Here is a 12,745-nt window from a genome sequence, read left to right on the forward strand (position 1 = left end):
GACCCATGCCAAATCTTTTCAGTCTCCTGAGGGGGAATAGGCTTTGACGTGCCCTCTTCATGACTGTCTTAGAGTGTGTTTGGACCACGATAGCTTGTTTTTGATGTGGACACCAAGGAACTTGAAGCTCTCAACCTGCTCCACTACAGCCCCACTTTAGGGGCGGGAAAACAACAAGTTGGCTGTCCAGGCCAGCTTTGCTGTTTGGACTGCACTTGCAAGTGTGGGACACTTGCGCACTCTACCGGGAGACGAAGGGAATTGCACATGGGAGTTTGGTACGTAACGTCACGCAAACACTCCCTTCGGTTTGGTGGAAGAGTAAAGATGGCGCCCACCCACGTATTGAGATGCTGTCAACGGGGCTTAGCTTGGATACCTGTGATTTTTATCGCCCTAGTCGTATGTTGGTCTTACTATGCGTACGTCGTAGAGCTCTGCATTTGTAAGTATAAAAAAAAAATGCTTTTCACTGCGAGTGTCGTTGTGTTATGGTTGATATTTGTGCTAGCTAGCTAACGTTAGCTGGCCACAGGAAGTGAATGGAGCGACTGCTGCTAGATAACAAAGGCTTGGCTAGTTAGCTAGTTTGATCCTGCCAATGTAGCGCTATAGCTAGCCAAATAATCTGTTTCTGTAGCTACCCGTTAGCTAGCTAGCGAATTAAACTGTTCAATTTTAGCACTTCATTAAAAGCTATCATACATTGGTACAACGATAGCCTACCAACCTCCGTTATCTGTTATTCTGTCGACATCTTCCCAGATGTAGAGAACTGTTCACATTATTTTCTACCTGCAACAATGTACCTAAGTACAAGACGAAGAAGCGAAGATAAAGAATGCTTATTATTTGTTTCAAGTGGGCGTGGCTTCCCTCTCCTTCCTCTGCATTGATGTCCAAGAACTGGACAGGTGAAAGCGTGCCAGGAATGCCAGAAAAATCATGTTGAATGGCTCAATGTCCACAGGAATGTGTCTTGTTGTTGCTAGCTGCATACAGTATGTCTGCAAACAGACACCCACAACATACACCAGATGCAAACGTAACATTATTTTATCTCCTTCCCCCCTGCAGTCACCATCCCCAGCATAGCAGAAAAGAGTAAGTAGTGGCTATTGGATGGGATTGATTTCTACTGGTTGATTGGCTTTTACTGACATGGGCCCATTTGCTGCTCATTGGGATTGTTGCTCAAGGGCCATGGCGGAAGTTCGTTTTTATTTACTCTGGCTGGACTGGGCTCAATTTGGACACACGTAAACACACATACACACTGTAGACACTACTAAATTGCGCCCTTACACCTTACACTTGACCTATGCATGTGCAGATAGTCAAAATATGAATATCTGCTATGTTGAAGCCAGGTGTGAATGTGTCTCTGACTCTCTGTGTGTCTCTTACAGTCATCTACATGGTGTTCTTCCATCTGTCCTTCGTCATGTTTGTGTGGTCCTACTGGAAGACCATCTTCACCAGGCCAGCCAATCCCTCCAAAGAGGTACCCTGCCTTTTTAGATACCTGCCCTGAAACATCCACAAGGCTATAGCTCACAGCTTCACTGGATAGATGTCTATGAGTAGATTTATTCCAATGACACAGGTGGATGGACAATGTTGCTAAGGGACTAACTATAATTGAAGTTTTTTTCCTGTGTCTGTTTTGTTTATCTCTCCTCTCTCTCTCTCTCTGCCATCTTTCTCTCCTGTTAGTTCTGCTTGCCTAAGGCAGAGAAGGAGCAGTATGTGAAGGAGGAGAGACCAGAGTCGCAGCAGGAGATCCTGTGGAGGGCTACCGCTAACCTGCCCCTCTACACACGCACCGGGGCTGGAGGTCTGTCTCCATCTGTCTTGTCTATCTATGTTTGTGTGTGTGTCTGTCTGTCTCTCTCCCAGTTGATTGATCCAGCCCTGGCCCGTTGAGTGTGTAGCTTATCAGTTGGATTAATGTGTTGTGTACAGCGATCCGCTACTGTGACCGGTGTCAGGTGATTAAACCAGACCGCTGCCACCACTGTTCTGCCTGCGACATGTGAGTCTGCTATTTCCTGTCTCCTATCCTCTCTCTTCCAGTCTTGCTTTTCCTGTTGAATGGCCTGATTCAGAATGTTGTTTTTTTTCATTCTTCTTTCTCTTCTCTCTTCTTCCATGTATTAGGTGTGTGCTGAAGATGGACCATCACTGCCCCTGGTATGTTGTCTGTTTCCTCACGTCCACAGTATATCAAAGTATTCTAATGTTCAGAGGAAGTATGATCATAACTCAACTTACTTTTTCTCTCCTCTCTCTCTCTCTCTCTCTCAGGGTGAACAACTGTGTGGGATTCTCCAACTACAAATTCTTTATTCTGTTCCTGTGCTACTCTCTGGTGTACTGTTTGTTCATTGCAGCCACCGTACTGCAGTATTTCATCAAGTTCTGGACTGTGAGTAATGGTCTCACATTCACTGCAGCCTGCATCTGTTCTGGCATCCATTGCTTTAGTCTTGTTATTCCCCACCCACCCATACATTCAATGCTGCAGATGTGGGTGGGTGTGTGTGCGTGCTTTTTCCCACATATAAGATAGTGTATGAAATGCTACAGTGTGTGTGTGTGTGTGTGTGTGTTAAATGCTACTATTTGTGTTTGTTGTAACCGCTTGGATTGTCCCACATCCTGCTGCTTAACACTGTGGCCTCACAGCTGTACTGCTTCACTGTTATGCAGCTCTTTCTTTCTTTTGTCCTTCCTCTTCCCCCCCATTCCGCTCCTTGTTCTCTTAGTTCTTGGCCTCCCTCCCAGCTTTTCACATTTTGCTCTCCCTCTGACCCCCCTCTTTTCCTCACACACATTATTATTGTTCTGTCTACCCCACTCCTCTCTCTCTGTTCATTTCTACCATGTCCTCCTGTCCATGCCATCTCACCAGCCCTGACTCTGCCTGCTCCTCTGTCCTCTTTTAATACACCTTCTCTCTTACCTCCACCTTTTATTTCACTCCAGGTGACTCCTATATGATCCCTGAACCATTTTCCAACACTTCACCACCTCCCCCCCCAATCTCTACCTTTCTTTCCCTCCGTCTGACCTCTCCTAGTGTCTAACAGTCTTGTCTCTGTTTGTACTAAAGCTTTGCCGGAGGAAATCGGCAGAGAACTGCCCCAAGGTAACCCAGCCTCCAGAGCCTTAGTGTAGCTGTTGCAGGGCATGAAGTGCACCTGTGGATGTTGTGTGATGGCGTTGTGTGTTTGCTGTGTTTTGTTGTGTTGACATGGTTATCAAGGCGCCCCGCCTCTCTCCCTCTCTCTCACCCCCACCCCTCCCTCCATGTGGTTTTTGACATTGATTCTCCCTCTCTCTCTTTTTCTCTTCTCCTCCTCTCCTCCCCAGAATGAGCTGCCAGACACTCACGCCAAATTCCATGTCTTGTTTCTCTTTTTTGTGGCGGCCATGTTCTGCATCAGCATTCTCTCCCTCTTCAGCTACCACCTGTGGCTCGTAGGGAAGAACCGGTCCACCATAGGTAACACACACAGTCCCACACACACTCTTTTTTAAAGGGCTCCCAAGTGGCGCAGCGATCTAAGGCACTGCATCTCAATGCTAGAGGCGTCACTACAGACAGCCTGGAATCGAACCAGGGTATCATGTGATTGGAAGTCCCATAGGGCGGCACACAATTGGCCTAGCGTGGTCCCTGTTTGGCTGGTGTAGGCCGTCGTAAATAATCATTTGTTCTTAACTTTACTTGCTTAGTTAAGTAAAGGTTAAAATAGAAATAACTCATGCACAGTCCCTCAACACACACTCATTCGCTCCTCAGACACTCACTCCCTCACCCTATACCCCCTCTCTCTTTCTCTCACTCCCCATCTATCCCCCTCTACCTCTCTCTACACCCCCCTCTCTCCCCTCAGAGGCATTCAGGGCTCCAGTGTTCAGAACAGGTTCTGATAAGAACGGTTTCTCTCTGGGCTTTGGGAAGAACATCGCCCAGGTGTTTGGAGACGAGAGGAAGTTCTGGCTGCTACCCATCTTCACCAGGTTAGTGTGAGGGATGTCTCTAACCCAGAGTTCCAGTCTCTAACCCAGAGTTTCTCTTATCTTCTTTCTCCTCTCTCACGGTGTGTTGTGATACGGTGTGTTGTGATACGGTGTGTTGTGATACGGTGTGTTGTGATACGGTGTGTTGTGATACGGTGTGTTGTGATACGGTGTGTTGTGATACGGTGTGTTGTGATACGGTGTGTTGTGATACGGTGTGTTGTGATACGGTGTGGTGTGATACTGTGTGGTGTGATACTGTGTGTTGTGATACGGTGTGTTGTGATACGGTGTGTGTGATACTGTGTGTTGTGATACTGTGTGTTGTGATACTGTGTGTTGTGATACTGTGTGTTGTGATACTGTGTGTTGTGATACTGTGTGTTGTGATACTGTGTGTTGTGATACTGTGTGTTGTGATACTGTGTGTTGTGATACGGTATGGTGTGATACGGTATGGTGTGATACGGTATGGTGTGATACGGTATGGTGTGATACGGTATGGTGTGATACGGTATGGTGTGATACGGTATGGTGTGATACGGTATGGTGTGATACGGTATGGTGTGGTGTGGTACTGTGTGTTGTGATACTGTGTGTTGTGATACGGTGTGTTGTGATATGGTGTGTTGTGATACGGTGTGTTGTGATACTGTGTGTTGTGATACTGTGTGTTGTGATACGGTGTGTTGTGATACGGTATGGTGTGATACGGTATGGTGTGATACGGTATGGTGTGATACGGTATGGTGTGGTGTGGTACGGTGTGGTGTGATACGGTATGGTGTGGTGTGATACGGTATGGTGTGGTGTGATACGGTATGGTGTGGTGTGATACGGTATGGTGTGGTGTGATACGGTATGGTGTGGTGTGATACGGTGTGGTGTGATACTGTGTGGTGTGATACGGTATGGTGTGATACGGTATGGTGTGGTGTGATACGGTATGGTGTGGTGTGATACTGTGTGGTGTGATACGGTATGGTGTGATACGGTATGGTGTGATACGGTATGGTGTGATACGGTATGGTGTGATACGGTATGGTGTGATACGGTGTGGTGTGATACTGTGTGGTGTGATACTGTGTGGTGTGATACTGTGTGGTGTGATACTGTGTGGTGTGATACTGTGTGGTGTGATACTGTGTGGTGTGATACGGTATGGTGTGATACGGTATGGTGTGATACGGTGTGGTGTGATACTGTGTGGTGTGATACTGTGTGGTGTGATACTGTGTGGTGTGATACTGTGTGGTGTGATACTGTGTGGTGTGATACGGTATGGTGTGATACGGTGTGGTGTGATACTGTGTGGTGTGATACTGTGTGGTGTGATACGGTATGGTGTGATACTGTGTGGTGTGATACGGTATGGTGTGATACTGTGTGGTGTGGTACTGTGTGGTGTGATACTGTGTGGTACTGTGTGGTGTGATACGGTGTGATGTGGTGTGGTGTGATACGGTATGGTGTGATACTGTGTGGTGTGATACTGTGTGGTGTGATACTGTGTGGTGTGATACGGTATGGTGTGATACGGTATGGTGTGATACTGTGTGGTGTGATACGGTGTGGTGTGATACTGTGTGGTGTGATACGGTGTGGTGTGATACTGTGTGGTGTGATACTGTGTGGTGTGATACGTGTGGTGTGATACTGTGTGGTGTGATACTGGTGTGATACGGTATGGTGTGATACGGTATGGTGTGGTGTGGTACGGTGTGGTGTGATACGGTATGGTGTGGTGTGATACGGTATGGTGTGGTGTGATACGGTATGGTGTGGTGTGATACGGTATGGTGTGGTGTGATACGGTATGGTGTGGTGTGATACGGTGTGGTGTGATACTGTGTGGTGTGATACGGTATGGTGTGATACGGTATGGTGTGGTGTGATACTGTGTGGTGTGATACTGTGTGGTGTGATACGGTGTGGTGTGATACGGTATGGTGTGATACGGTATGGTGTGATACGGTATGGTGTGATACGGTATGGTGTGATACGGTATGGTGTGATACTGTGTGGTGTGATACTGTGTGGTGTGATACTGTGTGGTGTGATACGGTATGGTGTGATACGGTGTGGTGTGATACTGTGTGGTGTGATACTGTGTGGTGTGATACGGTGTGGTGTGATACTGTGTGGTGTGATACTGTGTGGTGTGATACGGTATGGTGTGATACGGTATGGTGTGATACGGTATGGTGTGATACTGTGTGGTGTGATACTGTGTGGTGTGATACGGTATGGTGTGATACTGTGTGGTGTGATACGGTATGGTGTGATACTGTGTGGTGTGGTACTGTGTGGTGTGATACTGTGTGGTACTGTGTGGTGTGATACGGTGTGATGTGGTGTGGTGTGATACGGTATGGTGTGATACTGTGTGGTGTGATACTGTGTGGTGTGATACTGTGTGGTGTGATACGGTATGGTGTGATACGGTATGGTGTGATACTGTGTGGTGTGATACTGTGTGGTGTGATACTGTGTGGTGTGATACGGTGTGGTGTGATACTGTGTGGTGTGATACGGTATGGTGTGATACGGTATGGTGTGATATGGTGTGGTGTGATACTGTGTGGTGTGATACTGTGTGGTGTGATACGGTATGGTGTGATACTGTGTGGTGTGATACGGTATGGTGTGATACTGTGTGGTGTGGTACTGTGTGGTGTGATACTGTGTGGTACTGTGTGGTGTGATACTGTGTGGTACTGTGTGGTGTGATACGGTGTGATGTTGTGTGGTGTGATACTGTGTGGTGTGGTACTGTGTGGTGTGGTACTGTGTGGTGTGGTACTGTGTGGTGTGATACGTTGTGGTGTGGTACGGTGTGGTGTGGTGTGATACGGTGTTGTGTGATGTGATGCTGAGTCATGTGATGTGATGCTGAGTCATGTGATGCTGAGTCATGTGATGTGATACAGTCAGGGTGATGGACTGACGTTCCCATCACGGCTTGTCAACATTGACCCAGAACAGCCCACAGTCAGCTTGCAGCCAGAGGCCAATAAAAGGTAATAAAATATGATCAATAGGTCAATCAATGCCAACAAACGGCTGTCCGATTTAAGATTAAGCTGAAACCTGAGAACTTCTATTTGACATATCATCAAATATGATCTAAACATGTTCAGTAATGCATTATCAATCAGATGTTTTTAGATAGATTATTTTCTTCCCAGTATTGAAGACGTCCCGGCCAGTCCTCTCAGCGAGTCTCAGAACCATCTCCTTGGCAACGAGCAGCATGCCAACAACGTCACAGAACACCTGGAGAATGACAGTAGGTATCTGCTCACAATTGATCTGTAGGTTCTGCTGTGAAAGGTATTGATGGTAGCTAATGGATAGTTTTGGTCATAAAGACATCTGACCTCTGTGTTACAGCTGGGAGTGAGACCATCACAATCATCATGGAGAGGGAGTCATAACAAGGTGAGCCAACACGAGTTCTGCCCCTGACTACATCTGTCTTCTATGAGGCTAGATTTAATCAACTAAATGTATCTCTGTCTCTTCTCAGGAGAAGAAACCAGCCATCTAATACGATGCCTTAAGTATACCACCATTTTTTCTTTTTTTTGGCACCATGGAAACAGTCTCCCAACGCGTCCCTGTAGTTCCGAAAATGTCACACTCAGCATAACCATGGAAACGGACTCCTTTCACGCATCACCATAGATATAGCCTTGTCTTTTAATCATCAGAAAGTTACACACACAACTATTTATGCAGTTGCACAGAAGAACCACGCACAGCCTACTGTAAGCATATTTTTATTTTAGTTGACTGTGACCCGATTGTCCACCCAGGACTGTTAATGGATCTCAGCATCACTTGATGATGGCAGGAAAAGTAATCAGTCTTCACACTTCAGAGTGGAGAATGCCTGTGCCAAAAGCTGACAGACTGGGTGTTAAATGGACCAGGGCTGAGGAAGGACCTGGACTGGGAGAAGACTAAATCTGAGCTGGGAGGTACTGGGACATAATAATTTTGTACAGATTTTTCACCCAACGTTTATAAAATGGATGTTATGAAGCTGGAAGATATCACCAAGAAACCTAATTTTGTTTACAAATAATTTAGGGGTGTTTGGTTTGTACTATCGATAGACGTTACAAAGGGTGCCTAAAAGACAACCTGGACTATACAAAGAAGACCCATTGGAGGGGATGCTGGACTAAACCAATTTTAAAGTGAAATGGGGGGTCTCCAACCGGGTTTTGATCATGTCATCACACAACATGGCGCATTTGCACTCTCAAGATTACGTTTTATTATCCATCATGTTCTGCATTCTTCATGTCCAAAAACAGATTAAGAAAGGTGTGTCCTTGAGTGGGTGTGTGTGTAGTCAGATTTGTGAAGAGGGAAAGAGGGAGTGTCTGCATGAGTGTGTATGTAGGCAGATTGGTAGGACAGAGAGAGAGAGAGAGAGAGAGAGTGTGTGCGTGCGTGCAGGCAGGTGCTTGCTGTAACTAACAGCCTAGAAGGATCAGCTTCAGATTTTAGTTGATGGATGGATGGATTGATAGTTTGGTTTACATTCATTCCCAAGCTGCTGAAGGGTGTCTTATGTGAGAGTATACAGTATAGCCTCAAGCTCCTCAACCAGTTCTAGCTCATGGTCAAGTTATTACACGTTGATCAATGATTATTTTTAACGTATCAGAGACTACAACCTTGAACATCACTTTTCTGAAGGCTGTGTCTGAAATTACACCCTATTTCTCCATATAGTGTACTTTTGACCAGAGCTATGTAGGGTTTGTGGTTAAACTTGTTTGTTATATGGGGAATAGGCTGTGATTTGAGATCAGCCCGAGGTCACCATTCATTGCCAAATAAAGGGCTGACCAATCAGCTGCTCTGACCTCTGAACTGGGAGTGTTTACAACACCAGATACCATAGAATTAGAATCATAGACCATTGAATGGGAATGTCCATTTTAGTATTCTAGTCATTCTAGTTCTATGCTTGATACATCTCTGCTCTCATGTCATTGGCCTGTGTCATGGAAACCAAATTAAACTGCTTATCGTTGTGACTTGATGTTTTTAAGGTTTACCCATATGTGCCCAGTGCCTACCTGTTGAGGCTTGGCCACCCTGCGGTACTGACGCTGGCCAGCAGGTGGTGACACCTCTCAGCTGTCTAGCGACCTTCTGTTGTACAGTACTTGTTGTTCCTCCAAAACGAGGTGCCTCACAGTTTAGGTCTAAAGTGGACCAGTATGTATTATATGCAGTAAGATTCCCTGTGATGTGAAAGTGTTCGGGGCTCAGTTTGCGTGAACTGTGAGGTGGTGGTGTAGTGTGTCCATGTGTCAAAACAGCTGTGATTGGAAGGTGTCAGTGACAGGGGTGGACAGAATCTGCAGGGGGGCATATTTTCCTCAACTGGTTTTAGATAAATGGAAAAGCGTTTCAAAACTTTCCAGTTTTATCCTCAGTTGAAGTCAAAAGTGAAGACAACCGTTATAAAGGTAGTGATATAGGACATTTCCCGTAGATTACTCCTGGCCATAGCAATGTACAAGTTTACAGACCAGAGGTGTGGGGTAAGTTAGTTGTAGACATAGAGGTGTGTGTCATTGCGTATTGTGGTTTAAGTTCTGAATGTAATAAGGAGGGATAATGATGATATTTTATACAGTTATGGAACCCCTACCTCTAGGTTCTTGTGTAATTCTGGAACGATTGGATATGTATAAGCAATATGGTGAAAAGCTACCACCATATTGCTTATACCTATCCAGTCCTTTGCATCTCGACAAGTGCTCTTGGTTGATTGGCAAGGGATCCAATTTGGAATGAGGCCTTTGAGTGTGTGGCCTTTTGAACCTCCTCTAGTTCTTTCATTCTAGTTTGAACTCCTGACCCCGGCGATGGTCATTGTATGTTTAGCTCCTCCCTCATCAACCAATGAACCCGAGACAGGATTATTTCACTCAGAATGGTGACCTTGGTTATACTGAGGTAAGGTTGCTACCGGACAAGGTTTATAAATTCACTCTGCTGGAATTCTGAATAGTTATCCCTGTGTTCTACACTTTGTGTTCTAGAACCCATAATTAAAATGCTGTTTCTTTTCATATGGCCACTATTTTTTCTACCTAATAGATTTACTTACAGCTCCACTCCGAACTACTTGACCCAGAGACTAAGAACTCGTTGTTTGACATTAATTGGAGTGCTCTGTTTTAATTCTGGGAGAATACACTTCATTAAACACACGTGGCCTTTACATTAGATTTTGATCAAAGTCTGTGTAAATAACATGCGGCTAATGCTCATCAGCATGGAGCTCAGCTGGAAATGTGTTTATGGGGATAGATGGGAGGTTGTGGTGTTAAAACAGCCATATTATTTATACAACTAGATCCATTTAGTTTGACCCTACAAGACTCCATCAACTGTTCCCACCATTATACCTGAATCCACAATAGTGACTCCTGTCAAAACGGAAGAAGATTCGGATCATTCTTGTCATATTTTAGGGGGGTTGATTTGACTAACCCACACCCATGTGTCTTCTGCATGTACAGTGCAGATGTATTTGTACTCTGCTTATTGCAAGCTTTGACCTATAATTTTTTTCAATGTCATGTTTTACAAAGTGTACTGTGTAATATATATATATATATATATATATATATTGATAATGTAAAAAAAAAAAGTTAAAAAAAGGTGTCAGCCTATCTATTTTTCTTGTCTGATTTTAATTTTTCCTGTTCCTATTTTGTGAATGAAGTACATGCCTCTATAAACTATTAACGTGAAAAAAATAACAATAAATGTTTTTTAAAACCTGCAGGCTGACTCCATTATCTTTTGTAAAGTCACAATTTACAGTGTATTTGGAAAGTATGCAGACCCTTTTCTACATTCTGTTACTTCACAGCCTTATTCTAAAATGAATTAACAATTTTTTCCCCCTCATCAATTTACACTCAATACACAGTAATGTCAACGTGAAAACAAGTTTGTAGAAATTTTTGCACATAAATAAAAAACAAATACCTTATTTACATAAGGAATCAGACCCTTTGCTGTGAGACTTAACATTGAGCTCATGTGCATCCGGTTTCCATTGATCATCTTTGAGATGTTTCTACAACTTGATTTTAGTCCACCTGTGGTAAATTCAATTGATTGTACATGATTTGGAAAGGCACACACCTGTCTATATAAGGTCCCACAGTTGGCAGTGCATGTCAGAGCAAAAACCAAGCCATGAGGTTGAAGGAATTGTCCGTAGAGCTCTGAGACAGGATTGTGTCGAGGCACAGATCTGGGGAAGGGTACCAACAAATATCTGCAGCAATTGAAGGCCTCAATCATTATTAAATGGAAAAATGAACCCATGGAGCAGCCAGCTGCGACAGAGGCTGGGCTCAAACCCAGAATCTCTGGTGGCACAGCTAGCACTGCGATGTAGTGCCATAGACCACTGCGCCACCCGGGAAGCCCTGTGGCGGGATTATCATGCTTTGTGGATGTTTTTCAGCATCAGAGACTGGGAGACGAGTCAGGATCGAGGCAAAGATGAACAGAGCAAAGTACAGAGAGGACCTCAGACTATGGCAAATGGTCACCTTTCAACAGGACAACGACCCTAAGCACACAGCCAAGGCAACACAGGAGTGGCTCCGGGACAAGTCTCTGAATGTCCTTGAGTGGCCCAGCCAGAGCCCGGACTTGAACTGGACTTGAACCCGATCTAACATCTATGGCGAGACCTGAAAATAGCTGTGCAGTGACGCTCCCTATCCAACCTGACAGAGCTTGAGAGGATCTGCAGAGAAGAATGGGAGAAACTCCCCAAATACAGATGTGCCAAGCTTGTAGCATCATACCCAAAAAGACTCGAGGCTGTAATCGCTGCCAAAGGTGCTTCAACAAAGTACTGAGTAAAGGGTCTGAATACTTATGTAAAATCTTAACCTGTTTTTGCTTTGTCATTATTGTGCGTAGATTGATGAAGGAAAACAACATTTAAAAAAAAAAAATTTTTAGAATAAGGCTGTAATGTGGAGAAAGTCAAAGGGTCTGAATACACTGTAACATGTCAAAGTAATAATTTTCTTTTACAGCACGTAATTCACATACCACTAGAAAATTGCACATAGCAGTCCCCAAAAATTGCCTAAATTACATATGTGCACCACTTCATTGCTCTTTCTCTCGCTCCGTTGTGTGTGCATCATGTGCATCTTGCTAGCTGTCACTCATATGGCGAGGGACCGAAGTTCATTGGTTGACCTCAAATTGCTAGGGGGCTGGCCCATGTGGGGGGGAAATGGCACAGCACAGCTTCCAGAAAGTTGCTTTCAAACTAGGGATTTAATGGCTAATTGAGGTATTTCTTTCCATAGACTATGCATATATGAACTACACATTGACATATCTAGTCCAAAGCGGGAGGATTCAAAAATACTTAGTTGCCAAAGTTCCGGAGCACATCTTTAAGAGTGAAAGGTAGACAGGAGTCAGTCTTGGTATTGCAACATTGGTTAGTCACTCACACACACACACATAATCATTCTAATTTCATTATAATCTGCAAGAACACACACACACTTCCGATGGGACCCATCCCAGGTTCCGATGGGACCCATCCCATCCCCGATGGGACCCATGCCACTGATCATCTTTATCATGATCCTCATCATCCTCTCTCCAGACCTCTAACACTGTTGTACTG

At 44.7% G+C, this 12,745-nt stretch overlaps 1 protein-coding gene across 2 annotated transcripts; it reads left to right on the forward strand.

Moving 5' to 3' along the window:
- The first annotated feature begins 305 nt into the window (after nucleotides 1–305).
- Nucleotides 306–10,852, forward strand: LOC112234922 (palmitoyltransferase ZDHHC20-B). Of its 2 annotated transcripts, XM_042298944.1 has the most exons (14): nucleotides 306–445; nucleotides 1,078–1,104; nucleotides 1,410–1,504; nucleotides 1,717–1,837; nucleotides 1,966–2,035; nucleotides 2,161–2,193; nucleotides 2,308–2,428; nucleotides 3,116–3,151; nucleotides 3,376–3,508; nucleotides 3,903–4,029; nucleotides 6,960–7,049; nucleotides 7,218–7,318; nucleotides 7,423–7,470; nucleotides 7,559–10,852. In XM_042298944.1, exons 1-13 carry the CDS (start codon nucleotides 328–330, stop codon nucleotides 7,464–7,466), a joined length of 1,116 nt encoding a protein of 371 aa, XP_042154878.1. In that variant the 5' UTR covers nucleotides 306–327; the 3' UTR covers nucleotides 7,467–7,470; nucleotides 7,559–10,852. The 2 variants fall into 2 exon arrangements, with proteins under 2 accessions (XP_042154878.1, XP_042154879.1); XM_042298945.1 differs by lacking the exon at nucleotides 3,116–3,151.
- Nucleotides 10,853–12,745: the final 1,893 nt, after the last annotated feature.

The sequence above is a fragment of the Oncorhynchus tshawytscha genome, linkage group LG16, assembly GCF_018296145.1.
Source record: "Oncorhynchus tshawytscha isolate Ot180627B linkage group LG16, Otsh_v2.0, whole genome shotgun sequence".
Taxonomy (NCBI): domain Eukaryota; kingdom Metazoa; phylum Chordata; class Actinopteri; order Salmoniformes; family Salmonidae; genus Oncorhynchus; species Oncorhynchus tshawytscha.

Coding starts and splice junctions, on each gene's coding strand:
- LOC112234922 (XM_042298944.1), top strand. CDS start 328: ATGGCGCCCACCCACGTATTGAGATGCTGTCAACGGGGCTTAGCTTGG. Junction 2,194..2,307: donor ATGGACCATCACTGCCCCTG/GTATGTTGTCTG, acceptor TCTCTCTCTCAG/GGTGAACAACTGTGTGGGAT. Junction 3,152..3,375: donor CGGCAGAGAACTGCCCCAAG/GTAACCCAGCCT, acceptor TCTCCTCCCCAG/AATGAGCTGCCAGACACTCA.